General features: G+C 48.6%; 2 protein-coding genes across 3 annotated transcripts in view; one reads left to right on the forward strand and one right to left on the reverse strand.

The window, feature by feature from the left end:
* The window catches only part of USP8 (ubiquitin specific peptidase 8), a 71,514-nt gene extending 65,754 nt beyond the window's left edge, over window positions 1-5,760 (forward strand). For both annotated transcript variants that reach the window (XM_075532332.1, XM_075532333.1), the window contains 4 exons: window positions 653-889; window positions 2,429-2,571; window positions 4,602-4,734; window positions 4,898-5,760. In XM_075532332.1, coding sequence (XP_075388447.1) covers window positions 653-889; window positions 2,429-2,571; window positions 4,602-4,734; window positions 4,898-5,083 — 699 coding nt within the window. In that variant the 3' untranslated portion in view covers window positions 5,084-5,760. The remainder of the gene's footprint in view (window positions 1-652; window positions 890-2,428; window positions 2,572-4,601; window positions 4,735-4,897) is intronic.
* Window positions 5,761-6,660: 900 nt separating this feature from the next.
* USP50 (ubiquitin specific peptidase 50) lies at window positions 6,661-23,534 on the reverse strand. The gene is made up of 7 exons (XM_075532304.1): window positions 23,482-23,534; window positions 20,218-20,412; window positions 19,582-19,777; window positions 18,059-18,271; window positions 16,110-16,252; window positions 11,335-11,467; window positions 6,661-6,923 (listed from the first exon to the last, which is right to left on the reverse strand). The coding sequence occupies exons 1-7, from the start codon at window positions 23,532-23,534 to the stop codon at window positions 6,732-6,734; spliced, it is 1,125 nt and encodes a 374-aa protein (XP_075388419.1). The 3' UTR covers window positions 6,661-6,731.
* Window positions 23,535-24,653: the final 1,119 nt, after the last annotated feature.

A 24,653-nucleotide genomic window follows, 5' to 3' on the forward strand; every position in this document is an offset into this window, starting at 1 on the left:
GCAGCTTTGAAATAAAAATATGTTAAGAAATGTCAAGTCACACACTTTGGAGAACAGTGAGTTGTTTCACCCATTTAAAAAGCGATCTAATGGTGGAATATCTGCTTTGTGAATACTGTAACTAGAAACCATACTTGACCGTAGAGGCGAAGGGCGCGAGCTGTGGCCTGGGGGCTTTGAGTCTGTGTCAGCAGCGGTGCAATAACGTGGACAAGGCTTTCAGCAGTGGCATGAAGAGCAGCCACGCTGAATTGTACACGTAGAAGGTGTGGAATTGGAGAATGTCCTCTTGTATGTTTTTACCACAATTAGAAAAAAATAACAATTACATGAGTATCAGTGACTACAAGGAAGAAGAAAAATTGAACATGATGACAATTGTACAACTTCCTGATATGATTGAATTAGCGTGTGGCATGGATTAAGTGCTAATGAAGTTTTTTTACGTGAGTTGTTTCTTGGGAGAGTGGTTTTGTGTGGGTTTAGGGGTAAACTGGTTTCTCCATAGCGCCTAGTGAGGTCAGAGCACCCTTGGTGAGAGCTGAGTGTTCCTAGAAGTGCGACGTGTTTGTATTGCACATTCTTCTTCCGCTCTGTATTGAACCACCGCCTCTGAGGTGTTAATTAGGAGCTCCCGTGCTCTTATTTCCAGGCTGACAACCGGAAGAGACATAAAGAAGAAAATAATGACCACCTGGATGACTTCAGAGCCGCCGAACAGGCTTGGCAGAAGCACAAGCAGCTCAACGAGTCCATCATCGTCGCCCTTTTCCAGGGTCAGTTCAAGTCCACAGTGCAGTGCCTCACCTGTCATAAAAAGTCCCGGACATTCGAGGCGTTTATGTATTTGTCTCTGCCACTAGCATCCACAAGCAAGTGCTCCCTGCAGGTGAGTGGAGATTGGGAGGGAGGGGGTGTGTGGCATCAAAGTACTGCTGGTGCACACCAGACGTGGACTTGACTCAGCCATGTGTACCATGTCTTTACCTCTCAATGCCATAGGTAAAAGCCATGCATAAATTCTGTTGTAACAAGTCAATATAAATGAGAAAGAATGAGAAATTTTCTTTCTTCCCTTTTTTTTTTAGTTTTTAAAGATTTTTATTTATCAATCATTTTATTGGAAACTCGTACAGATATTATAACAATCCATAATTCAATTACTGTATATACTTGGGTATAAGCCGACCTGAGTATCAGTCGAGGCATCTAATTTTACCCCCAAAGCTGCATTAAAAAAATGTGCTGAAAAACTCAGCTTATACATGAGTATATACGGTAGATCAAGCATAATTGTACAATTGCTGCCACCATCAGTTTCAGACATCTTCTTAAACTCTTTGATATCAGCTCCCCTTTATCCCCTTCTTCCTCCTCCGTACCCCACAAGAACCCTATTACATATATATACACACACACACACCATATCTTAACACCATCCAGTGTGTCTGTTCACCTACAATTTTGTTATTTGTTTCCCTCGAATGGATTTTTATTTCAAGATTTTAAAAAAATGTTTTTATTGATCATTTTACTGGGGGGCTCTTACAAATCTTATAACAATCCATCATTCAGTTGTATTAAGCACACTTGTACATATGTTGCCATCAACATTTCTAAAACAATTTCTTTCTACTTGAGCCCTTGGTATCAGCTCCTCTTTGTTCCCTCCCTCCTTGGTCCTCCCATCCTTATGAATCCTTGGCCCTGTTACTTCTTGTCTTACACTGTCCGTTGTCTCACTTCACCCACATTTCTGTTATTCGTCCCCCGTATGTGTGTGTGGGGGGGGAGGGGGTATCGCTATATATCCAACCTTATTAAACAATCTATAAATTATCAAAGGCTCATGAGGGAGGGAGCAGGGGGGAGGGAGGGAAAAAAAGAGGACCTGATGCAAAGGGCTTAAGTGGAGAGCAAATGCTTTGAAAATGATTAGGGCAAAGAATGTGCAGATGTGCTTTATACAATTGATGTATATGTATATGTATATGTATGGATTGTGATAAGAGTTGTATGAGCCCCTAATAAAATGTTTTTTTAATAAAAGAGTTTGGTTTGCATGGGGCATTAGATACTATCCTGTTTCCCACCTAGCAGGGTTGTGGCTTCTCTAGCTTGTTGACTAGCTCCCCTTCCTCCGGCATGCCCTTTGCTCCAGCGAGTCTCAGCGTTTCAAGAGTCTTTCCGCTCGTGTGCGCCCTGGCACGGCACACTGCTGCCCCCACCGCAGCACTTCCCACCATCACGGAATTGTTTTCACTCCTCTCTGGACACACACCTGGGGAGGGCAGGCATTGTGGGCGTCTCCTTTACCGTTTCCCGTTGCCCAACACGGTCAACTAAGGCATGGTTGCTCCGTGCGCTGGGGTTGAAGAAATGAAGTCATTCATTCATTCATATCTGCCCTTTGTTTTTTCCCCACCAGGATTGCCTTAGATTATTTTCCAAAGAAGAAAAACTCACCGATAACAACAGATTTTACTGCAGCCACTGCCGCGCTCGGCGGGACTCCCTGAAGAAGATAGAAATCTGGAAGCTGCCGCCCGTGCTGTTAGTGCATCTGAAACGGTAACGGCGCCGACCCTCTCGCGCCAGCCACGGAGCCCTGCGCGCTTACACTTGCTGGTCCAGCCTGTCGAGGACCTCAGGGGAGCGCTGGGCCATCAGGACGCCCTTGGTGTAGACCGCTCATGGCGGCACCAGTTTCTAGTCTCCTCCGAGTTGCCACGGCAGAAAGGCCTGGTGATCTGCCTCTAATCAGCCCTCGGGGTTGATTTGTGAAAACCACCCGGCTCGTGTAAATCAAGGCTACCCCTGGAGCGCACGGGTGCACAAGTCCCCTCTGAACTGCGAGGGCCGGGCTTGTCTCGGTGTTGCTCATGGGGAGAGTGGACAGACTTGTCACAGATGTCTGTCTTTGCATGTTTGCATCCTCATGTCTTCCAGCTCTCTGGAGGGCAAGCTTTTTTAAAGGACGTTCTGTCTTGTATTGAGAACTGTAATCTTTGTCTCAAAGAAAGTATTTGTGTTTTATTGTTTCAATGTGTATTGCAGGAGACTCCTGGGCAGTTAGAGTAAGTCCAATATTCACATGTTCACATTCTTGTGTGAATTTTTTAATAAAGTCTCTTTGTTATTTCTTCCTCCTCTTGAGGATGATAGGGATATATGCAGATATTCTGTGGATGATGACATAGTCTCTCTCAAAAGCTTAACGCTGCATATTACTCTTTTTTTAATCATTTTATTGGGGGCTCATACAACTCTTATCACAATCCATCCATCCATCCATGGTGTCAAGCACATTTGTACATTCGTTGCCCTCATCATTCTCAAAATATTTGCTCTCCACTTATGCCCTTGGTATCAGCTCCTCATTTTTTTTGTATATAAATAATTTATTGGGGACTCTTATAGCTCTTATAACATCAATTGTATCAATCACATTTGTACATATGTTGCCATCATTATTTGCAAAACATTTTTCTACTTGAACCCTTAGTATCAGCTCCTCTTTTTCCCCCTTCCTCCTCTACCGTTCCATCCTCATGAACCCTTGGAAAATTATAAATTATTATTATTTTCATATCTTACACCCACATTTCTGTTGTTCCTCCCCCTTGGGAGGATGATTTTTTTTAACAATTTATTGGGACTCATACAATTCTTATCACAGTTCATACATATACATACATCAATTATATAAAGCACATCTGTACAGTCTTTTCCCTAATCATTTTTTTCTCCTCTTTTCTTTTTTTACATTTTATTAGGGACTCATACAACTCTTATCACAATCCATACATCAATTGTATAAAGCACATCCATACATTCCCTGCCCCAATCATTCTCAAGGCATTTGCTCTCCACTTAAGCCCCTTGCATCAGGTCCTCTTTTTTTTCCCCCTCCCTCCCCTTTCCCCCCTCCCTCATGTGCCCTTGGTAATTTATACATCATTATTTAGCTCCTCATTTTTTACATATTAATCTTGAGGACAGTCTAAAATATGTGTTCACAATTCCAATTTTTAAAAACTAGTTCTAGATGGTTTTTAAAAGCTATATTGTACCAATGAAAATGCAAGTATTTTGTTGTTTAAAAGGAGTGGAATCTGCCAGAATAATGGGTGGCCATTATTTCTGCCCCCCTTTTACCTGCTTGCAATTTCTGGCTCATATTCCCCTCAAAAACACAAGCTTAGGTTTAGACCAGCGCTCATTCATTCTTCCGCTTCCTTCTGATCGGCATTATGAACGCGGGGCTTCGGAGAAAGCTCCACAAATAGTTACCTTGGTAGAAGACTCACCTAGCACTTGCATTTGGCCCATGGATGGCCTTTTGCCGACCTCGGTCCTATCTCTGCCACCCATGCTTTCCAACACTGGGTGGGCGAGTCGTTTTACATCTTGTGCCTCAGTCCCCTCCTCTGCAAAGTAAACATGAAACCAGATGTCTTCATCAAGCCCCTCCCCTAGTAAAACTCTGGATCTGTTTGAAGTGGCTTTCATGGCCCTGCCTGAGGTCCTCTGAGCTCATGAGGGGGGGGGGGGCGCAGCCCGGTGTCATCCATGAGAACCTCGAGTGTTTTGCTCTGCAGCTTTTCCTATGACGGACGGTGGAAGCAGAAACTACAGACGTCGGTGGACTTCCCGTTGGAGCATCTGGACTTGTTGCCGTATGTCATTGGTCCGAAGAGCAGTTTGAAGAAATACAACCTGTTTTCTGTTTCAGTAAGTGTCCGCGAAGCTAGGTCTACATACTGCATTTTGTCCTAAGCAGACGGAAGCACCCACATCTTGACTCAGAGTAAGAGCAGCAGGAAGCTTTGAGTGTGTGACAGATTTAAAATAACTCCATCTCGATTGATTGTTTTCTTTTTGTCCTTTGGCACAGAATCACTATGGTGGCCTGGATGGAGGCCACTACACTGCCTACTGTAAAAACGCAGCCAGACAGCGGTGGTTCAAGTTTGACGATCACGAAGTGTCTGACCTCTCCGTGTCCTCCGTGAAGTCCTCAGCCGCTTACATCCTCTTTTATACGTCGCTGGGACCGCGCGCGGCCGATGCGGCCACATAAGGAGAAGAGGTGGTGAGCCAGTTATCTACAAGGCCCCGCCCACAGCGCTTCCAGTCTTACCCAGATAACTGGAAGCCATGCTGGCCGGTTAGCGGGATCCTAGGGCCGCAGGAGCTGTGTAGCTATCGTATTTCAGGTCAGTGCTCATATCAAGAAAACTGACTAGTAACAGCTAGCAAGTATTGCAGTAAACAACCCTTACAGGTACCATTTATTTGGCAACAACTTTTTCAGTACGCTCTAAGGTTAAAATATTACGTAGTTGAGCATCATTATCCTCTTGGTCTAAAAACTGCATCTCTGTGCTTTCCTGTCTACTCTGATGGCCTTATCCCACTTCTGAATCCCAGCTCGGTCAGTTCCGCGCCAGCGAAGGCTGTCGGGGAGACGAGCGAGTACGTGGCGACAGCCATTGCACCTGCGCCGCGTGGGCAGGCCGCCCGCTGGGGAAGCCCGGCGCTCAGAGAGGGTTGCTGCTGTGTGTTCGCTCCTTTCCTGGCCGGTCTGAGCCCTGCAGTGCTTTCTTAGAGAAATGGCAGGGCAGCGCTATTTTTCTGTTGGCTTTGGGCTGTATTTGTGCACTAAATCTTTATTCTAAAAAATAAATGGAAACTTTTCTTTAATTTTTTAAAAGAGAATTTCATTTACACCTACATTAAAGTCCTCATGAGAAAGATGGTTTGAAACCTTGCGAGTGTTCTGTCCTGCGTGTTACGTGGTCCAACAACACAGTACAGAGGAACCCACCGCTCACCCTCTCGAGCGCTACGCACCTATCCTACTACGTCGGTTCAAAGCTTCGTTCCCTTTGCCTGTTGCCTCACGGCTCGCTGCCACTCAGCCTTTCCCTTGACACCAGAACTGACAGGCACACTCAGATTCTCAAACTGAGAGGTCAGAACAAGGTGTAGAAACTTATCCCCCAGGTTCATTGCCTCAAGTGCAGAAAGGTTCTTAGGACTGACATGACAAGGGCTAGGAGCCAGGCAGCGTCGCCAAGAGGATGACATTATGAACCATCAGCTTAGAACACACGGCGCGACTGGCACGGAGGAGCTCAGCCTTGAGCGTGTCCAAAGGGCACTCGTTGCCATGGATGAGACGTGCGATCGCTCCGTGGAAACAGATCCGACAGGTGCTCCCGAAGGACGTAAGCAGCCCTGAGCTGTCAGGGAGACGACAGAGAGAAGGGATTTGAATTGTGCAGCTCAGAATTCTCCATGCACTGCAATCAGTCAAAGACTTGTAGATGCTGAACTAAATGATTTTATCAATGAAATCTCAATACAGTTTTAGGGTCATAGAGGCCATTGGAACAAAAATAGCTTGGGTTCAGCTGCGTGAAATACTTTTCTAAGAGCATTCACTCAGTATCTGTGTGCATAATCGCTGAGAAACTTGCCGATAGAACTCCCCCCCCACCTACCCACGCACCGGACCTGCAGTGGCTCGAAGGCCCCGCCTCTGTGGGCCGCATCATGTCCCAGGACCTTGCTCAGCGGCCAGGCCACTGTGGAACGGGTTTCATAATAGGCTAGAGACTTTACATGGAAAAAAAAAAATCGGTAAATGGCAAGCGTTTAATGGCAAGGTAAAAGTTAGCTCTCTGTTCCTGACTGCTGTTTGGCAGCTTCCAGGACGCGTCTCCCTAGGGCCTGCACTGTCGTACCGGGATGGAAAAGGGCTGGCAGCTGTAGAACAGGAGGTAGGCTGTGGACGTCTGAACTGCACTGCCGGGGATTTCACTGACTCGGGAGTCGTCAAAGCTGAACCAGGTCTGGGTCCCAGAGCTCTTGCAGAAGGCCGTGTAGTGGCCACCATCCAGGTCACCAAAGTGATTCTAGGGGAGAGTAATAGCAGGCTTAGTGTCCAACGCTAGTATTCACACTCTGGGCACAAGAAAGGCGGGGTCAAGGGGTTTTCACATTTGCCCCTTAGGATAATTTCACACACACAGAGCCTAACTTCCAGATGGCTTTGATTCACTGGAACGGCTGACGTAGCCTTCCTGTTGATTCTTTAATCACCTACACAATTGGCAGCATCTGACTGATGTCCATCACTGCAACTTACTGAGCACATACATTTGCGTAGACTTCATAAAGTGGGTGAGGGAATTCCATGATACCATCCCCTTTTGTTTTTCCATCAAGTTTTTAAAGCCCCCTCGTATACAAGGGTAAATATGGTTTTGCTTGTAGGGTTCCATATCATACATGTCCATGTTTATTCCACACGATTCAGATTTCCACATGTCTGAGATCTGGGAGGGTCACAGGCAAGTGCTCCACACTGTCTGGTGGCGGTGCCTTCAACACCACCGTCCAGTCCAAACTGTGGCCTGCACGGGGATCTGCGCCGGTTCAGCTGAAGGCACGGTCGGCTCAGAAGAGTGGACATGGCTTTGGGGCTCTCAGAGGGATAGTCTTAAAAACAGGATGAGAAGCAAGGAGAACTAGGAAACTCTGCCGCTGAGGAACAGACCAGCTGAGTTGCACCTGGGCCGCTTTCCCACCATGGCAGTGTGCCTGCGCATGCTCTAGGGCGAGAGGGCTGCGCCCTGACAATTTCCTAGGGCCACCTTGGTCCATCCTCTCTACAGCCCCAGCCTGCACCCTGACGGCTCTTAGTTTCCAGGACTGTTGAGAAGGAACGCCAGGGCGCCCCTTGTGGTGTGTCCCGTGAGGAAGCTCTGACTCCTCGGAGCAAGGGCTCCGGAGATGGAAGCCACCTCCCCTAGTGTGGAGGCCCGAGGGAGCAGCAATAGTTTCCTCACACACCGATTTGTGTAAGAGGTTGCTCTGATCGATGAGCGGTGCTTTCCCCGTGTTGCCCATTCATAGACGTACGAACCTGCGGGCCCCCGTGCAGTGGAGCCAGTGGCCACAACATCCTAAGCAGGAAAGAAAATGCTAAAAATAGTCACTACAGCCATCTCCCCAAAGCACCTAAAGGTTACGTCCCAGGCCAGTTGAAAACGTTCATAACGCATTTAGCGGTGGGAAGAGAGACATTCCAACCGCTGTGTAATGCTCTGACGGACCAACCTGAGGGGGATTGTGCAAGAAGGTAACCTCCTCTCGGAGAAGGTGATGTTGGAAAGCCCCAAGGCCTGGGAGGCGGGGTGGGTAGAGAACAGGTTGGCAAATGACCCATCGACCACAGGCAGCAGGCTGTCTGTTTTTGTACGGCTCCCGAGTTAACTCTTCACATGATTGAAAAATGTCAGAAAGTGGGATTTTGTGACATGTGAAAATTATGTGAAACTCAAAGGTCAGTATCCTCAAGGAGAGCTTTCTGGAGCACAGCCACATGCCCCTCATGGGCATTGTGCCCCTGGCTGCACTCGTGACCCGGGCAGCAGTTACTAGTTGCAGGAGGGATGGTGTGGGCAGAGCCTCAGCTTTCGCTGTTCGACCTTTAACAGACAGTCTGCCGTCCCTGGCGCAGAGGGCAGACCCCAGGTTTGTATTACCAACTGCTGCCGAAAACCCCACTCGAACACAGCTTGACTTGAGGGAAATCCATCAGCCTTCCTTAGCTTTTAATTTAGACTATTAAAATGAGGTCATGAGACCTGGTTTGTCGAAGACAATTACCGTCAGATTTTAGCGCCAGTGCATAACGGGGGGAGGGGGCCTCAAAAGGATTCGTGGACATTTCCCATCATCTTCCAGTTGCGTTTTTCTAGGACTCGTTGAAGCCCTTCCTAGGAGGTGTTTATTAAATGTTCCCTGGACCGCTTGTCTCCTCAGCATGCCCATGACTACTGTAGCTCTAGTCCCAAGTTGGAATGGAGAAGATCCGTGTGCTGGGCCTGAGCCCTTGCAGTGTGGCCGTAAGCTGACCTGCTCAGCTTTTCATAGTAAACAAAACCCAAACCCACTGACATGGGACTCTCTAGAGCAGCAGTTCTCAACCTGTGGGTCGCAGCCCAGTTGCCCGATTCGTAACAGTAGCAAAGTGACAGTGATGAAATAGCAACAAAAATAACATTATGCTTGGGGCTCACCACCACATGAGGAACTGAATGAAAGGTCAGGGCGTCAGGAAGGTGGAGAACCGCTGTTCCAGAGGGCATAAATCTGGATGCAGGTAGCCTCACCTTGCACCTGCAGAGTGGCTGGTGGGTTTGAACTGCTGAATTTTCAAATGTAAGAAAAGTAGCCAATCAAAGATAAATAAAGACAAAACTAAAGGACAACAGAGCAAGAAAACTCTTCAAAATAATGAAGGACAGAAAGTAGTAAGGAGCTGGCAGATCCCACGGGCAACACAGAAGACAGCGTGATCGCTTTGAAGAATTAGGAACACGTGTCCATTGGGAGGAAAGGAGAACACGGAGCTGTGTGGACATGCTTTTAGCTCCAGAAGTGGGTGACAATTTCCAGCAGCTTTGTTCTGTTAGTCACCGAACCTAACCTGGTCATCAAGACTTTTTTAAAAGGTGAGAAAGAGGGGGAGGGAGGAGGGGAAAAAAAAGAGGACCTGATGCAAGGGGCTTAAGTGGAGAGCAAATGCTTTGAGAATGATTGGGGCAGGGAATGTATGCATGTGCTTTATACAATTGATGTATGTATATGTATGGATTGTGGTAAGAGTTGTATGAGTCCCTAATAAAATGTAAAAGAAGAAAAGGGAAAAAAATGATTAGGGCAAAGACTGTACAGATGTGCTTTATACAATTGATGTATGTATATGTATGAACTGTGAAAAGAATTGTATGAGCCCCAATAAATTGTTAAAATTAAAAAAATTAAAAAATAAAAAAAATAAAAGGTGAGAAAGAGTGCTATCATCTAAAAGGAAGCTGGCATCGTCGTTTTCAAAAGGTGTGGTAATAGATAAAAGACACCCCCCCCCCAAACTCCCAAATAATACAGGGAACAAGTCACGACAGATAATATAGCACACCTAAATTCTGTAGATAAAAGTCATAGAATTAACTAGATTTGACAAAAATCACAATCTTTAAATACTTCTTTCGGTCATTTAAAGAAGCAAGTGAGTTTATTAGTACATAATATTTGAAAATAAAAATATATATATATATTTATGGAGAGATATAGAAACCCAGAAGCTTCATTTAAAAATTGTCTTCAAGCACACAGCACTGAGTCTCAGCACGGATCAACATCTACCAAAGACTATATCGTGGTGATCATATTTTCTGACCAGAAAAATACAATTAAGTTAGGAACCAATGCCAAAAGTACAAAAACAAAGAGAAAAATCGTGTTTGGAGTTGTTCTGAAGCACCTCAAAATAACAAGTATGTCAAATGCAGTAAAGTTGGAGTAGAAAGAAGACAATAAGTAAAAATGAATGAGATATAACATGATGGAACTAACAAGCCATAAGCAGCTTCTTTCAGCTTGCTACAAAAATAAACCTTTGGCAAGACAGGCAAAGGGGAAAGATCATATGCACAATAAGGCAAAGAGTGGAGAAAGCGAGCACTAAGAACGAGTTTAAAACATGAACAAAGATAAGATACAGAATAGCTAATGCCAGTAAGTTTGTAAAGATAATTTCATTTTGTAGGGGGTAAACGATGAAAATTGGTTTGGGTAAAACAGCAAAGCTTGTGGAACAAAACACAGAGCGCCGTCATGATCTTGGGGTAGACAAGGTTTCTTCACACACACACACACACACACACACACACACACACACACACACACACACATACACGCATGCACAAACCCACCCGGGGTGAAATGAAGTCACTGTTAAAAGAATGAAGAACAGCCGCCATGTCCTTAGACATACAGAGGTCATTAAGACCACACAGCTCCCTGAGCCAAGCCCTGAGGGGTAAGTTCCACAGAGACAGCAGCCTCGGGACCCGAGGATCCAGTTCAACAAGGAAAGGCAAACTCACGGCCCACGGTCGATTCCAACAGTGGCCCTACAGGACAGAGTAGAACTAACTGCCCCTATGGGTTCCCGAGGCTATAAACCTTTATGGGAATGAAAGGCCAGATCTTCCTCCCAAGGGAAAGCAACAGAATAGCAAAATCAGCCAACAGCTGTCTAGACGTTGCACAAAAGTGAAGAGGCAGTTGGGGCATTTTACCCACCCGTGGCTCTGTGTTTCACATGCAAACAAGGTGCTTGCTGGCGCTGATTTCAAAGGCGGGTGGGTGGGAGGATCCAGGGAGAGAGAGAAGGGCTGGGTAGGTATTTAAGCAGCTAATTAAGGTTCTTTACAATTGCATTTTATAAAGTAGCTTCAGGATTTTACTCACCACCACTGCACAGAGGTTGTATTTCGGATGTTTCCGGAACACTGGACAGATGTAGGGCGTGAGGTCCAGGTTGGTGAGTGGGTAGTGAACGTCTGCCCTCAGCTTTCTCTTCACTGTGCCCTGAACCTGAAACCTGGGGGATAAGCATGTGAAACAGACAGTACGTGTGTGAACCACTCAAAGAACTACCAAGTGCACAACACCTCAGAAAATGCCAAATACGGGTCAGAGTAATTTCGGGGCACGATTCTGTCCAAAAATGCTCGTTTCCCCGTTGTGCCAGCATACTGAGGAAAGCCACATGCAAACGCCTCGCCAAGACTGGAGGGGACCGAGAGCTTGAGTCGGGCAGGGGGACGCTAGGCTCACAGCTAACGGAGCCAGCAGGGCCCACCGTCTGAAGAAATGGCCCCGCACCCCACCCGGGCCTCCGGGGCCCCGGCTTCGCTGAGGCTATTTATTCTAAGCAAGCGGGCCCAGCTTCCTCCTCGTCTTGATTCAGCCCAGGCCTTCTTGACAGAGTCCCAATTTCAAACTCTTAGGTTTGATTTAATATGAGAAAATCTTGTGAAAATGGCAGGCTGTACTTGCCTGAAGGGATCAGAAGGCACAGCCACCTGTAAGCGGATAGCTGAACCACCCAGTGAGCTTATTTTGAAGCAAGTTTGCTCATTTTGGAGGAAGGGTTGAATGAGGTCCAGGGCAGGGAAATTAGTAGACTGAGCCTGAGATATTCAAGGAAGAAAACTTACTCTCAAAAATGAATGGGTTCAAATCGTTACTATTTATGAATACCCATAGCAGCATTTTTCATAATGGACAAAATGTGAAAATAAGACATAAGCCCATCTGCAGGCAAGTGGATAAAAAAAAGATGTGGTGTGGCCATGTAATCAGGATGTTTCACTCAGAAAAAGGGAGTCACAGTACGGGCTACAGCTTGGGTGAACCTCTAAGTTTCATTCCGCTAATTGAAAAACACCCCAAGTTAATTGAAAGAAATCTGTAGTACAGTAAAAGGATTGCAATGGATGAGATGAAAAAAAAGTTTAAAAGTAAATAAATAAGCTAGAACCCAGTCATGAAAGTTCACCTACTATTACGATTTCATTCACATGAAAGTGCAGAATAGGGAACTCTTAGTGAGAAAGAGTGGGTTGTTTAGGGCTGGGGCCCGGGGAGAAGTCCAGCAGTGGGCAGTGGTGGTGGCCACGTGGTCCAGGGTTTCACTGTGAAGCGATGAAAAAGTTCTAAACTTGCTCACATCTGAGTATACTAAAAACCATTGGAATTGTAAACTTTAATTGGATGAATTGCACTTCATGTGAGTTTTATTGCACTTCATGTGAGTTTTATTGATAAAAATAAAAGGGGTTTCTCTAGACTTAAAGCTGATGGCCAAATGGAATGTGTGGTCCTTAACTGGATCCTAGATTGAGATTTTAAAAGTACTAATAATAAAGTTTTAAGAGACATTTTGAGAGAAGGGGGTATTTATTTGGACTCTATTGTAGGTGATATGAAATGATGGAATATCTCAGAGAACAAAGCCCACATGGAAGAAAGCACACCATCCTGTGTGATCATCAGGTGTTGATGGGATCAGGTATCAGGCATCAGAAGACCCAGAACAAACAATCATACCGATGCGAAAGAGGTGCAGTGGGGGGCAGGGGCAGGAGCAGGGGCGAAAAGTGGGGACCCAAAGCCCATTTGTAGACAACTGGACATACACTTACAGAAGGGTCACAAGGAAGAGATGAGCCAGTCACGGTGCAGTATAGCACTGATGAAACATACAACTTTCCTCTAGTTCTGTAATGCTTCCTCCCCCCACTATCATGACCCCAATTCTACCTTAATCATCAAGTTAGACCAGAGCATGTACACTGGTACAGATAAGAGCTCAAAACACAAGGAATCCTGGACAGAGAAACCCCTCAGGGCCAATAATGAGAGTAGCGATGCCAGGAGGGTAGGGGCAAGGTCGGGGGAGACGGGGGAGAGATCACGGTTGACATATAACCTATCCCCGCCCCCCAAGGGGGACAAACAATAGAAATTGTGGGAAGGGAGACAGCAGTCAGTGTAAGACCAGAAAATAATAATTTATAAATTATCAAGGGTTCATGAGGGAGGGAGGCGGGTAGAGGGAGGGGGAAAAAGAGAAAAAAAGTTTATACCAGGGCTCAAGTAGAAAGAAAATCCTTTGAGAATGATGATGGCAACATATGTACAAATGTGCTTGACACAATGGATGATGTATATAGATTGTGATAAGAGCTGTACGAGCCCCCAATAAAATGATTAAATTTTAAAAATACATATCTCAGAGAACGGCAATGGTGTGGTTGTGTGGGTGAATGTCCTTATTTTGGGGCGATGCATGCTGGGATATTTCAGCATGAAACCCATGGTGCCTGTATCTGAACTTCAAATGGTTCAGCTAAGAAAAGGGAGAAGGGGAGAGGCAGAGAGAGGGAAAGAAATGTAGCAACGTGTTATGAACTGTTGAAGAGCATGGGTCTTTATTATATTTTCTTTCAGTTTTCCAGTGAGCTTGAAGCTTTTATGATGAAAAGACTAGGAAAATGGTCAAAAATAAAATTGGTGAGACTTATGCCTCATTTGGGACCTATGAAATCAGAATCCCTAAGAGTGAGGTCACTCACAGGAGCTGTGTGTGTGTGTGTGTGTTTGTGTGTGAGAGTGTGTGTGAGTGTGTGTGTGTGAGTGTGTGTGTGTGTGAGAGAGAGTGTGTGTGAGTGTGTGTGTGTGTGTGTGTGTGTGTGTGTGTGAATATAACCCAGGTCTACAGATCAGTTTTCTATTTAACAATTCATACACCCTTTGTTTCATGCCATTTATTACAATCCCCACAATCTAACGTCACTTATCCCACTTTATCCTTGTGTTTCCTGTGTCCATTCTGCTTTTCCTAACCCTTCTGAATGTCTTTCTGGGGCAAACAGCCCCCTTTTGATCTCCCAAGTATGATTATTCTAAGGTGGGGGATGGCCCAGGTCTTGTCATTCCCCTCAAAGAATCCTCTATGAATTGGTGAAAACTGGGCTATGGAGATGCAGGAGTCCCACTAGTCTCTGGCTGACCAGGAAGCCTGTTTTGTTGTTCTATTTTTTAAAAAAAAAAATTTATTATGGTTTTGAGTTTGTTCTCCATTTTTCGCCCCCTTTATCCAAAACCACCCCTGGGACCTCTTTTCAGATCCAGTTGGTGGCGGTAACCAGGCACCAGCTCATTCTTCTCGTCTCAGGGTGCTTCGGCAAAATTTGGGGCTAAGTCCTGGGTGAGTCTGGGCCAGGGGTCAGCACACGGCCACTCAAGAGCCCTATCTGGCTCTTTCAGTACATGTGACTCTGGAGTGAAATCGAAAAAATGTAAAGGGTGAGGTAGTTATTGTACCAGCCTGGCCAATAAACACAGGTAGGGTAATTTTAGGGTGGAGAGATAAATGGCTCGGTGAGCCTCGCCTTTCTAGTTCTCAGGTCTCTTGCTTTATGATGGTCGGACCAGGGTGCAGCTGCCTTAGCCAGTTCCCTGCTTCAGCTGGCAAGGCTCACTTCCTGCAAGACATCCCTGAAGAGAAGCCACATGGACCTACCCTGATGCAGCCCTGGGTGCTGGAGCAGCCGTGTGGAGACCCCGCCAGCACTGAGATGTTTACACGTTCACTGATTCAGCTTTCCTCCTGCAGTCGGCATCATTGCGTGTGTTTGGTGAGATGGAAGAGGACTTTGTGGATTGGTATCGGACATATGGGTTAATGTTGGACTTGTGGGCTTGGACAGCACTGGGTTGGGATGCTTTCTTAATGTACACTTACACTTACCCTTCACATAAATCTCTCTCTTATACATGTTTCTGTGGACTTGTTTCTCTAAAGTACCCAGACTATTATTCAACTAAGCCTGTTTCCAATTCTTTTGTGAAAATATATGTATGACCCTTCGGTAATTTTTACCTTGTTATGGGGACAGGGTCTCAGCAGTTTGCGGACCCCTGGTCTGGGCCGTAGGATGGAGCGTTACCACACTCACTGTCTTTGGTGAGGTCTGGACGATCCATTGTTTTCCAAGCTGAAGGAAATCTACCTCCGGGATGTGTGTTTGTAGCAGTGAATGAGGTGGGGCGATAGCCAAGGACAGATATTGGGACTGTGTCCTGCCAATGACAGGGTCTATCCCTGGATGACTCTGAGCCCCTCACCCTGGTTTCCTCGTCGCTCCTACAGAAGAGATGCTGAGATTCCTCTGAGTGAAAGGATTCTCACATTCTACTTGCTTCCGTTTTCACTGCGGTCAGGAACACTTGTCCCACCCCCACCCCTTCAGGAGTAGCCGGCAACAGCGGTGGTGATCAGAAAGAGTGTCTCCCTGCGTGGTGGCCCTGACGGAGCAGCGCGATCCAATTTCACTGGAGACCCAACAGAGGCATCACCCCTTGTGTCTGAGAAGAAACTTTGCTCACAGAGAGAGATCCTATTTCGAGAATCATCGATTTGCCCCCCGATTGACGCGTAAAAGGATCTAGGGGTGGAGGGATGGAAGCAGGAAACACAGGGAGGCTAAGCACTGGGGCATGGAAGGCGTTGTGGATGTCAACCTTCACCGAATTCCCAATGACACATTTCTGTCGATGCGTACACGTTTGAAAAACCAAAGAAGTGGCGTCGCCAGACCAACATTTATCTTGACGGCCGCAGCTCGGTCCTGTTCTCACCTGCACATGTGAGTAGGGATGCCCGAATCCATTACCTCTTTAAGTGAAAAACAATGATCTTGGGTGCCTTGGCGATGCTGGCCCTCACGGCTGCTTCCTGCTTCGTCTCACAAAAGGAGCAATGGAGTTGGTCATTCCACGTCAGTGTGTCCTGCTGGAAAAAGCACCGGAGACAGTCCTGTGGAGAAGAAGAACATCCCATGACCACTTGGAACCTGCTGAGGCCTGTCGTCACCATTCACATGGGGCAGCCTGGCGGTGCCATCCTCAGAGGCTCGCTCCATGTCCTCTCTGGGAGGTTCCAGGGCGAGAAAACCCGCCTGGCCAAGTAGACGCCTCCCTTCTCACTCGACGACTGAAATGACCTTTGTCATCTCTGCATCAGCACCTTCCAGTTTCTCGGTGGTTTCCAGAATAATACTGACTTTGCAGTTTCCATGACACCTGGTGGCTTTGTTGGGTCATTTACCTCGCATTCCCCAAGAGGCCTGGTGACTGACAAGTGGTCATGGCTTTAGTCTTTTGGGAAAGGCCATGAGAATGACAGGGGGTGGGGGGAGGACAAAGAGCAGAAATGTGGGTAAAGGGAGGCAGCGGACAGTGTAAGAGATGTAAACAATAACAATTTATAATTTATCAGGGGTTCGAGAGGTGGAAGGATAGGGAAGGGAGGGCGGAAAAAGTGGAGCTGCTACCAAGGGCTCAAATAGAAAGAAAATGTTTGAGAATGATGATGGCAACAAATTTACGAATGTGCCTGACACCATGGATGTATGGATTGTGATAAGAGCTGTAAGACTCCCTCCAGTAAAATGATTTATAAAATAATAGCAAGATAGAAAGATAGTGGAACAGAGATCAATCAGATCCCAGGTCCCCAAGAGATAAATGACACGCACCGATAAGCTGTCAATGCTGACCTCAATGCCTGTGATTATAATCCCGTCTGGGAAAGGAATTTATTATATTAATAAACCCTGGTCCGTGTTGGAGATGAAATGGAAGCTAGCAGAGAGTGGACACAAGAAGAGCCAGATCATGTGAAGGTTTCCCGGGAGCTCACAGAGTGTCAGCCCCGAATTCACACTTCTAGACTCCTAATCTGTGAGAAAATTAACTTCTGTCTGGTAGAGCCAGGCCTGGGTGGTCTTTAAAGCAGCACCAGACTAGCCCGGCACATCCCAAAGGTGTCCACATCCCAGGCCCCGCATGCCATTACCCTACAGACCCAGGGGAGCAGAGATGACTGCGGCACCTCACTTTAAAGCGTCTTTGGCATTCAGCTCAGGCAATGTGTCAGGGAGAATAGAGCCGGGACCTGGGGGCGCGGTGGTCTTCGGTTCTCCAGCTCTGGTTTGGGGAAACGGTCACGGGAAAAGCATAACAAAGGAGGACACTTTATAAAGTTGGATCAGCTGCCAGCAAACACGCGGCTTCCTGTCCCCTAGCTGTCCCCTGCCTTCCCCTGCCTGTGCCCCCCTCACCTCCTTAGTGCTGGACTTTCGGCATTCCCTTAGCGTGAAGACAAAGGCTCTGGATTCGACACCTTCCAGACTTTAGACTTTTCATATTTACACTTGATCTTAACCGAGGTGCGATAGACTTTTCACATTTAGACTCCAATCTAAGCTATAAGAGGCTCAGGATTAAAGTAGAAATCTTTTGTATCTACAGATAATCGGGAGCTATAGACCACTGGGGCAGAGGAGGCTCACACTTTTTTTGTTGTTGTAGGAAATCTCACTACCATCTCAAGCAAACCATCTCAATCGACTAGTTAAATCCTACCTATTTTCCCAAGAGGCCGTTTTGTTGAATACGTTTTACAAATGACTTTTGCCTAGTACGGCTCTTTCCCACAAGACTGTTGTGAGCTTCCTTTTAAAAAACATTCCCCAAGGAAAACAACACGGGCAACCATGCAGAGAGGACCCAGGCTGGGAGTAGGCGAGACAGGAGGCCGCCCCGGAGCAGAGCGCCCTACCTGCAGAGAGCACTGGTACTCGGTGGGGATGGGGAGGGAGAGGACGGTGAAGACTTCGTTCTTGTACGTGCAGTTCTCACACTTCAAGCAGATGACCCCGTAGCTGAGCTGCCCCTCGAAAAGACGCGTGATGATGGAAGACTCCCTGGAAACCATTTTCCTGCAACATTTTTGAGGAAGTCCTTTCCCGGGTGATCTTGCGGGGTTCCGAACCTAAGCCCCAAGGGACACAGGTGATGAGGAGGAGGATTATTTTTAAGTGTAACAAAACGGATTGTGTCCCCACCCCTACACTGGTATCCGAAGCCACTTCACTGGGATTCAGAGAGTGTGCTTTGTGTCGTTTCTGAGCTCCTGTGGGCTGATGACGTTGAGAAATGGGGGCACCTTGACCCTCATCGCTACCCCCACTCCCCACCCCCTGCCCCATACCCACTCCCACCCCACAGAGCACAGCGCCTACACAGGACTCGGCGGCCTGGAGCCAGCTTTTCTGGGACATAGCGTCAACTGAGGAACGACAGTCTGATCTAGGGGTCATGTAAAGGAACCGTGACGCCACCCCCCCACCCCACCCCACCCCCGGCCTGCCGGTCACCCCTCCTCTGACCGGTAGAAAACACACTTTCCAACATCTTCCATTCTAGCTCCGCCACTAGCCTCCTGGACTGGTTTGACTCTAGCTGACTCAGCGTTCCAGGAAGCGCCGCTGCTTTTCAAAGCCTCCGAAGAATGCACGGGCCCCCCACGCCGCCCCAGTTCCACAGGCAGCTGTCATCGGGAAGTGGGCACACGTGTGCACGTTGGCAGGCTCCTCCCGCCCCTCCTTGCTGCCAAGGTCTCCCAGCGGCGCTGACCTAACGCCCCAGCCTAGGAATCTAGAGGCTCTTTCAGAGGCGCTGCAGAGGGCAGCTGACGGGAGTTTTACTGATCAACGGCCTCCCTGGCAGCTAAATTAAAGAAAGAAAAAAGAAAAGAAAGAAAGAAACTCCTAACTGCCAGGAGTGTCTTGTTATTCATACAAGCGTTAGCTGGATCGAGGCCTGGGAAGGGAGCCAAGGAGCTGCTCCCAGCTGTGTTGCTCGAGTGGGAGGGGTGAGGCCAGCAGCCTGCAAACACGGGGACACTGCCTCGCCCCCAGGCCTGCAGCCAGTGGCTCTCATAAGGAACGACCCCCCTACCAAATGTTGTCCCTGCAGCCGACAGGCCCACCCGGGAACGGAGTACCGGGCTTGGTACTGCTGTGGGCTTATGTACCTGAGCGTCTGTCTCAAGTTAAGGTCTCACGAGGGATCTCTTTTTAAAAAGTGATTTCCGGATTAGGACAATGGAAAGAAAAGAATCCATGTAGTTTGTACTTGCAAAGAGGTGGGTCACAGGTGAAGCCGCCGAGAGGCGCAAGCAGCGCCTCTACTTGGCTGCTAACCACAGGTTGCCTTTTCGGGTGCGTCCGAAGCGCCTCGGAGGAAAGGCCTGGCGATCCACCCTCCCAGAGAAGAGGCTGGGGGTGTTATTCCACGTACCTTTTTCAGAGCTTCGTGAAGTTCATTCAGGACGTAAATCAAGAACTCCTGAGCGTCCTGCTGCGTCCTCTTCATAAACGCCGGGTAGAGGCTTCCCAGAGCTGACCGGAAGATGTCGGCCGAGACAGAGTCGGCGTCTCCGAGCCACATGTCGGTCATCAGGTAGGCAAACGCCGTGGCCACCTCCCCGCAGCTCCTGCGGGGGCGCAGGGCGCGGGTAGGCCGGGATCCAGGGAACCCGCCCGGGCCACACCCTCGGGAAGGAGTCGGGTGGGGTGGAGCCTACCCTCAAACCAGGTAAGCACGGGCTAACGTGTGCTTACCTACTCACCTGTGCAGAGAGGAACCTCGGTTCACTACAGACGAGTAAGCAAGCACACGGCAGCCCGTGCTTACCTGGGGTCCCCGCCCCCTGCCCGGGGTAGCCCTTTTGAAGAGGCGCTGGTTCTGTAGGAAGGGGCGTGTCCACAGATTCATCCGTAAGCACAGGTAAGCCCGTGCTTACCTTCGCGTAAAGGGTCGTCCCGACACAGGTTGGGGAGCGCCCGCCCTGGCCGACCCACCCGGCTGGCCCATCAGAGGCCCGCAGGATGGGTGGTACCCAGCGCCCGGCGGGGAGGCTGCGCCCGGCCTTACTTTCGCAGGGCGGTGATGTACTTCCCCGAGAGGAAGTACTCCACGAGCGGCGACACGCTGCACAAGCACTGCAGGATGGCGTTCATGTAGCACGTGTTGCCCGAGTTCCGCAGGCCCGTCACGCCGTGTGCGTGGGGCTGGCGCTCCTTGGCCTGCTTGGCTGGCCGGCAGCTGTAGTTACCTGCACGTTCTGCGCTGGGTTCGGGTGGTAGGCAGGCAGGTGTTGCGAGGGAACAAAAGGTAAGTGAATGAGAACAAGCCCCTTGGCCTTGTGGAACCAAGATGCGCGCTGAATAAGACGGCCCTCCAGCACATTCTCTCCCCAGGACCCTATTCTGACGCCAAAGTCTAAAACCTTTCCCCTACATGCAGCCAAGCAAATCAAGGACAAACGCTTATTTATAAAACCAAAGCTAGAGGACCAGGTGCCTCTCAGAGACCTAGAATCGCCTGGCTGAAAATGTAAACGGCAATGTTTCTCTTATGCTGGGCAAGCAAACTGTTGTCAGCAGTAACAATATTAACCACAGTAACTCGAGTTGATTAGAACACCGGCTGGCATTCTATAAGCCTGGCACTATATTAGGTGTTTGTGAAGAGGCCTGGTGGTGTGGTGGCATGGGGGTTTTGAGTTGGGCTGTGGTCCGAAAGGTCAGCAGTTCAAAACCACCAGCCAGATCTCTGAAAAAAAGACAAGGCTTTCTACTCCAGGCGAGAGTGACTGACCCTCTCAGAAACTCCCAGGGCAGTTCTGCAGTGTCCGCTAGGGTAACCATGAGTCAGCATGGACGTGATGGTGCTGAGTTTGGTTTTGGGTTATTGTGGTAGCTACATAATCTCATGTCAACTTGAAGATACATAAAAGTGTAGGGGTGGAATCTAGCCTGTCAATCACGTCGGTGCCTCCTTGTGGGCATGGCCTTCTCAAAAGGAGGGTCCTGGGAACCACCCCCCACCCCCCTGCTTTCACCTTCTTGCTGGTTGACCCTGATTACTTCCAGAGCCACTGCTATTGGTACCACGAGACTTAGCACCCACCAGCAGGTGATGTTCCTGCGTTCTGCATCACTGCCTGTGACTTTGTGAGTCTGAAGAGGGACTTACGGACTAGTACCAGACTTACGGACTTGATTTTGGACTAGCTGGGATATTTTCTTTCTTTTTTTGGGGGGGGGAGTATGTCTTGAATTCAAATTCATTTTTGATAGAATGCTCTTCCTTACATGTATAGATGACTGCCACTGCATCTGTTTCTCTAGTCGACCCAGCCTAATACATTATGTGTTTGACATGCATTTATTCTCTACGATAACTCCATGGGGCAGGTACAATTATTTTAATGTCCCATCTGACAGATGAGGACTCACATTTAAATGGCCTGGTCATCTGTCTATGCTAACATGCCATGGGCGTCTGTGTAGAAAGGGACTAGCTCTCTGAGCTATTTGTGTTTATACAGCACTTGTGCTCTAGTGGGGTGGGGGGTTCTCAGTGGGCTACTTAACCATGAAGTCGGCAGTTCAGACCCCCAGCCATTCTGAGGGAGACTCGTGAGGTTTTCTGCGCCTGTAAAAATCCACAGCCTTGGAAACCCACAGGGGCGGTTCTGCTTCATGCTAAGGGGTCACTATGAGCTGGAATGATCTGGATGGCTGTGAGTTCTGCTTTTTTAATTTCATATTAAATCGACTTTTCAAGAGTACGTTCACGTGTACATTGAGAGCATTATGAAACCCAGTGCCACGGAGTTGATTCTGACTGTGGTAGTTACATAATCGGTTGTCAATTTGCGACTTGCGTGGAGGGGTGGAGTCTAGCCTGTCCATCAGCTCAAAACTTGATGACCTCGTTTGGAGGCGCTCAGGAGATACTAGCACGCTGGAGGCAGGGCACACACTCATTCCCTGTGAGACCTTCCTGACGACAAGCCACATGGAGCTATGCTGATGCAGCTAGGGCCCTGGGAGCTGGAGGAGCCACGTGGAGACCCCTGCCGGCGCTGAGATGCTTCTACTGCCACCGGATCCACAAGACTCTCCACCTACTGGCCTGTGATCTTCCTACATTCGGCATTATTGCATGGCTGTGTGAGTCTAAAGAAGAATTTATGGACTAGTATTGGACATATGGGCTAATATTGAATTTATGGACTTGCTCTGGACTGGGCGGAGATATTTTCTTAATGTACAATTACTCTTTATATAGAGCTTTTTCATATACCCACATGAGTGTCTATGAATTTGTTTCTCTAGTCTGCCAGACCAACACAGACTCATGCAGACCCCACAGAAAACGACCTCATGCTTTCCAGGGCTGCAGGCCTTCCGGGAAGCAGAGTACTTCCTTCATCCTTCTCCTGCTAAGTTCAGATTAGAACTGCCGAACTTTAGGCTCTCGGGTGAGCTCTTTAACCACCAGAGCACATAGCTAGAGAACCACACGTCCATCCCTTTCTCTCTCTCTCTCTCCTGTCTGTCACCTATCTACCTACGTAGGAGGGGACATCAGAAATTTCATGGACACGATGGATGGATGGATTGTGCTAAGAGTTGTATGAGCCCCCAATAGCGTGATTTTTTTTTAAGCAAAAGGGAAGAAATTTATTGGAGCCCATACGAGAAACCCGAGGGGGGCCCAGCATACCCTACTGTGTAGACATGCCCAGCAAAGAGTCATACCATTCACTGTACCCCCATGTCCCAGAGGGACTCCACTTGAGCCAAGCCCAATAACACGATTTTAAAAAATTTCATGGATAACTTTAATGTTTAATTTTTTTCCATGGATAACTTTTAATTTCATTTTCCCACAGACATGTTGAAGTCCCGTTCTGCCCCATCCCCCGTCCTCATATAGAGAACATGAGAACGGGAATGGGGTTCGATGTAGTCAAGAGTCCACCTCAGATTAAGTCCTGACTTGGTCACCTACCAGTTCGAGGGGCTCGGGCGCTTCTGCCCATTTTTCATCTACCACGGGGCAACAAGCCCACCTGCCTGGCGGGTGTACAGGTAAAAGAACACACGGTGTTTGACCGTCCGCTGTGTGTGGCTGCCCAGAGGACACTCAGCTTGGGCCCTGACTGCCCCCCCCCACTTTCCATCCCCCTGTCACGGGGAGGGGGGCGGGGGGCACTCTAGGAAAGGCAGGTATTGCCCCTAGGCACCAAGTCAACGCTTGCCTGTCTTGGGCCACCCCCGGGGTCCTGACTGCCCTCTGCCCCAGGGAGCTTCTCTGGCCAGGCGGGGACGGGAGGCCGCTCACAGGATGTAGTAGATTCCGAAGTCGTCGGCCTGGAAAGGCCCTTCGGAAGTCATTGTCCCCGAGCCGCCGGCTGGACTGGCACATCTACTCGGGAACGTCGCCCGGTCCTGGCGACCTCATTTCTCCGAGCGAGCCTTCCGTGTCCGTGTCCAACCCTCGGGCCGCTCCGCGCCCGTCAGCACCTGCAGACCCGGGGTTTCACCTGCGCCCAGCCACCATTCCAGGTTAGAGCCCTCCGTGACTCACAATCCTCGCCTCTCACCTCCATTCCATTCTCCATTCCCCCTCCATTCCATTCTCCATTCACCCGCAAGATTCCAGCGGGCTGCGCCTCCGGGCGGTAGGAAAGACTTCCAGAGCTTCGATTCTGGAGAATGACGCGCCCTTGTCATTCCTCACAATCGGCCCCCTTGTCGGCCCCCCCACTGGCCCGAGGGGACACCAGGAAAGTGCTTCTGCTTCTGGTGGTGTCTTCTTGTCACGAGACCTGGACTAAGCTCACCCGCTTTAGCCAGAAAGACCCCAACCTGTGCTCAGGGCTGGAGATTCTGCTGGGCGCCCTGGACCAACACTTGGGTAGGCAGTTTGCTCATTAAATGGAAAATATATATATATTTAATGAAAATGAATATAGCTTTCTTGCCACGGTGGCTGCAGCGATGGGCTGGAACACAGCAACGATGACCAGTCTCTTCCGTTGGATGGGCTTCGCTGTGACTTGGAACGCATTCCACTGGCACCTGGCGGCCACATAGGCTCATTGCTTGAAAACCCCAAAGTTGGAGAAGGACATTAGATCAAACTGAACTTCTTTCCCTTAATCCTTGTCTCTTTCTGCTAGAGAGGACCATCCCTACACCCCCTTCCTCTCCTGCCCTCCCCCAGAAGGCCCTGGCCGCCTCCTGGGCTCGCTCATTCTCAGGTAATCACCCACTGACAGATGTCCTCCCAAAGCAAAACACACTCTTGTGTTGTCCTCTAAACTCTGGTGTCAACCCCCCTTGCTCGCTCCTTGCAGAGTCCTGTGTTCAGCTAAGAGGATGTTGGGGAGGGAGCTGGGGGGCTAGATAAAGGGCACCCTGGACGCTCGACTGCATTGGAAGTCTCTTGTGAGGCCGTTTGAAAGTTGGAGTGATGGCGAATGGACGTACACGTTGACCTCAGACCTTCAG

Source organism: Tenrec ecaudatus, chromosome 14 (genome assembly GCF_050624435.1).
Source record: "Tenrec ecaudatus isolate mTenEca1 chromosome 14, mTenEca1.hap1, whole genome shotgun sequence".
Taxonomy (NCBI): domain Eukaryota; kingdom Metazoa; phylum Chordata; class Mammalia; order Afrosoricida; family Tenrecidae; genus Tenrec; species Tenrec ecaudatus.

Bases quoted from the DNA above. Each gene is read 5' to 3' on its own strand.
- USP50 (XM_075532304.1), bottom strand. From the start codon at position 23,534: ATGACTTCCGAAGGGCCTTTCCAGGCCGACGACTTCGGAATCTACTAC. The intron at 20,413-23,481 runs GTGAGCGGCCTC...ACCCGAACCCAG, and splicing joins TTCGGAATCTACTACATCCT to CGCAGAACGTGCAGGTAACT. The intron at 11,468-16,109 runs GTAATGGATTCG...CTTATCCCCCAG, and splicing joins ATTGTTTTTCACTTAAAGAG to GTTTCAGGTTCAGGGCACAG.